This window comes from Poromitra crassiceps, assembly GCF_964638095.1.
Source record: "Poromitra crassiceps genome assembly, contig: HAP1_SCAFFOLD_1066, whole genome shotgun sequence".
Lineage (NCBI taxonomy): Eukaryota > Metazoa > Chordata > Actinopteri > Beryciformes > Melamphaidae > Poromitra > Poromitra crassiceps.
This window is the reverse complement of record NW_028151344.1, coordinates 39,134-41,276: the sequence shown is the minus strand read 5'-3', so window position 1 is coordinate 41,276 and position 2,143 is coordinate 39,134. Positions and strand designations below refer to the sequence as shown.

The window sequence follows — 2,143 nt, the reverse complement described above, 5'->3', positions numbered from 1 at the left end:
CAAAAGCACATCTACAGAACAGCCTTGAAACAATGGAGCCCGAAAACATCCTTTTGTTGGTAATTTTGTTTTATTTTATGGAGGAATTAGAGTTGCACCGCCGGAGACGGCGCATGATGTTTCTCAGGCTGAGAGAAGATGGACAGGTAAAGTATTTGTTAAACCAAAATGTTACTACCGTAGTTAATGTGGCTTATAGCGAATGTCATTTTACTTTTAATTTCATATAGCCTAATCCTAACCTTACCAGGGTTTTATAGATAGATAGATAGATAGATAGATAGATAGATAGATAGAGAGATACATAGATAGATAGATAGATAGATAGATAGATAGATAGATACATATATACTATAGATAGATAGATAGCCTCCCTCTCAAAGCCAATGGGAGAAAGTGACATAATGGCATATTTTATCTTGCTATTTTGTTTATTAAAAAAATCTTCTCCTCTTCCCCCCCAGACCAGACCCATGTACTGCAGGATCAACCTGAGTGTTCCTGTACTGGACAGGTTTTTCAATGGCCAGGACACCCGCATTGACTTTCATTTGAGCAGGGAGGCGCTGGCAGTGCTGTTGGGCCTTCTGAACCAAGAACGGCGACATGGATGGGGTTTTACTATCGAGACCCTGGTATTCTTGTTCTGGCTGGCCAGTGGGGGGTCATACAGGGTGGTCTCCAGAGTGTTTGGGATGCCTCGGTCCACTGTCCACCGCATCGTCCACAGAGTCACTGAGGAGGTGGTGGCCATTCGCCACAAAGTCATCCACCTCCCCAAGACCCCAGAAGACCTGCAGGCAGTGACCCGTGGGTTTGCAGGGCTGGGAAGACACCGTGCTTTCCGTAAAGCTGCTGGAGCAATCAACGGCTGCCATGTCTGGATCAAGCCACCGAGCGGCCCTGATGGTCAGTGCTACAGGAACAGGAAACTGTTCCCCTCCATCATCCTGCAGGCTGTTTGTGACCATCAGGGCCGCTTCATTGACACGTACGTGGGCTGGCCTGGGTCAGTACATGACGCCAGGGTGCTTCGGCACAGCCCACTGTACAGAAGGTCACTCTACCCTCCTCCAGGTAATTGTATGTGATAGCTGTCTTCAGGTGAAGCAGTATTATTATTATATTTTAAGATTGTCAAATAAATCTATCTATCTCCAGGGCACTTCATCCTAGCGGACGGGGGGTACCCATGCCTCCAACACCCACTCCCCCTCATCACTCCCTACAAGAGGCCAGTACAAGGTGTGGGGGCCCAGCGCTTCAATGTCCATCATTCCAGGGCACGCTCCATTATAGAGCGTGCCTTTGGGATGATGAAGACCAGGTTCCAGGCCATCTTCCTGCAAGCGCTGGAGGTGCACCACACCTTTGTACCACACGTAAGTCATCACTCAACAGGACTTTATAGAATATTGAAGAAGAGTAAATCAGTCAATTTTGGCCGATACCGATAAATAATGTTAACATTGTTGTTATGGCCGATAAGTGATATTTATCTACCGATCTCGATATGATCTGTTTAAAAACACATTTCTATGATCATCAAATTTTGTACATACTGAACATCGGACTGATGCCGATATGTTAAAAAATGACTAACATCGGCCAATACCGATGTGATTGACGATACATTGTGCATGACTAATATATATATTATAATTTTAGGTCATAACAGCATGTGCCATCCTCCACAACATCTGCCTTGGGGTTGGTGACATCGTGGCCCCGGAGGATGAGGATGAGCCTGAGGATGAGGAGGATGAGGAGAACGGGTTGGAGGCAGTAAGTGGTGCTCCCTGGCGTGACCAGCTGACCGCAGAGGTGTCTGCCCTGGAGGAGGTACCCCCTGACCATGATTATTTGTAAAAGGCAAGTAAAAGAATTGTAAAGTTATGCGATTCATATTTATTTAAAATGTTATCTAGAGCAGTTTTGCATTTTGAAATATGAAGAAAATCAATCAAATCAAGAAATATTTTGTTGTGACATTTCTTTTGTGGTGATTGTTTCCCCCCCAATATACAGCTGTGAAGTAGTAGCCTACTTTGTATTCACTGTATTTTATTCTTGAATCTTTCTGAAAACATAATAGTGACATGGCAGCCGTCGATTGACCCAGCCCTGCAAACCCAGATGCGGT

At 45.1% G+C, this 2,143-nt stretch overlaps 1 protein-coding gene across 1 annotated transcript; it reads left to right on the top strand.

The window, feature by feature from the left end:
• Positions 1–473: 473 nt before the first annotated feature.
• LOC310771703 (uncharacterized protein) lies at positions 474–1,869 on the top strand (the record flags this gene model as incomplete). The annotated part of the gene is made up of 3 exons (XM_083664249.1): positions 474–1,077; positions 1,162–1,382; positions 1,669–1,869. The coding sequence occupies 3 exons, from the start codon at positions 474–476 to the stop codon at positions 1,867–1,869; spliced, it is 1,026 nt and encodes a 341-aa protein (XP_083520375.1).
• Positions 1,870–2,143: the final 274 nt, after the last annotated feature.